Source organism: Haliaeetus leucocephalus, unplaced genomic scaffold (assembly GCF_000737465.1).
Source record: "Haliaeetus leucocephalus isolate CR32 unplaced genomic scaffold, Haliaeetus_leucocephalus-4.0 Scaffold165, whole genome shotgun sequence".
Lineage (NCBI taxonomy): Eukaryota > Metazoa > Chordata > Aves > Accipitriformes > Accipitridae > Haliaeetus > Haliaeetus leucocephalus.
In genome coordinates this window covers 277,533-278,057 of record NW_010972601.1, presented here as the reverse complement: position 1 = coordinate 278,057, position 525 = coordinate 277,533, and the positions used below count along the sequence as shown (strand labels likewise).

At 73.1% G+C, this 525-nt stretch overlaps 1 protein-coding gene across 1 annotated transcript in view; it reads right to left on the bottom strand.

Moving 5' to 3' along the window:
- Positions 1-265: 265 nt before the first annotated feature.
- Positions 266-525, bottom strand: part of GAS2L1 (growth arrest-specific 2 like 1) — a 4,154-nt gene continuing 3,894 nt past the window's right edge. Inside the window, exon 4 of the mRNA XM_010563374.1 lies at positions 266-483. Within this exon, the coding sequence (XP_010561676.1) occupies positions 266-483 (218 nt within the window). The remainder of the gene's footprint in view (positions 484-525) is intronic.

Here is a 525-nt window from a genome sequence, read left to right as displayed (position 1 = left end):
GGGAATGGTGTGGGGAGCCCAGAACACGAGTGGCGTGGGGCAGGGATGGGGTAGAGCTGGTTTAGCAGGGCTGGTTCCCTCAAGGGAGAGCAGGCCTTTGCCCCACAGCAGTCCCCAGCCCCACGGCGGGGCTTTCGCCCCGCCGTGGGGCTGGGGCCTGCTGTGGGGCCGAGGCCTTGCCCTTGGGACGAGGCCTTGCCGTGGGGCTGAGGCCTGGGAGGCGGTGTGGGGTCCTCAGCTGGGCTGGGCAGCACCCACAGGTGCCCTACCTGAGCGTGCCGGCTCCCCGTGGCTCAGCGGGGTTCCTCGAAGGGCTGGCAGAGGTGGGCAGGGGAGCCTGGCCACCCCCCCGTGGGGGCAAACCCTCCTGTTTGGTGCCGGACGGTGGCTTCGGGATGCCCGTGTCCCCGACGCCTTTCGGTTGGTGGCTGCCCCGCTCCGTTCTGGCGTGGTTGCCGTCCCCACCGGCCGAGTGGGTGCCGGCTGCGCGGGGGCGGCGGGGGGTGCTGGGGCTGGGGGCGCGGG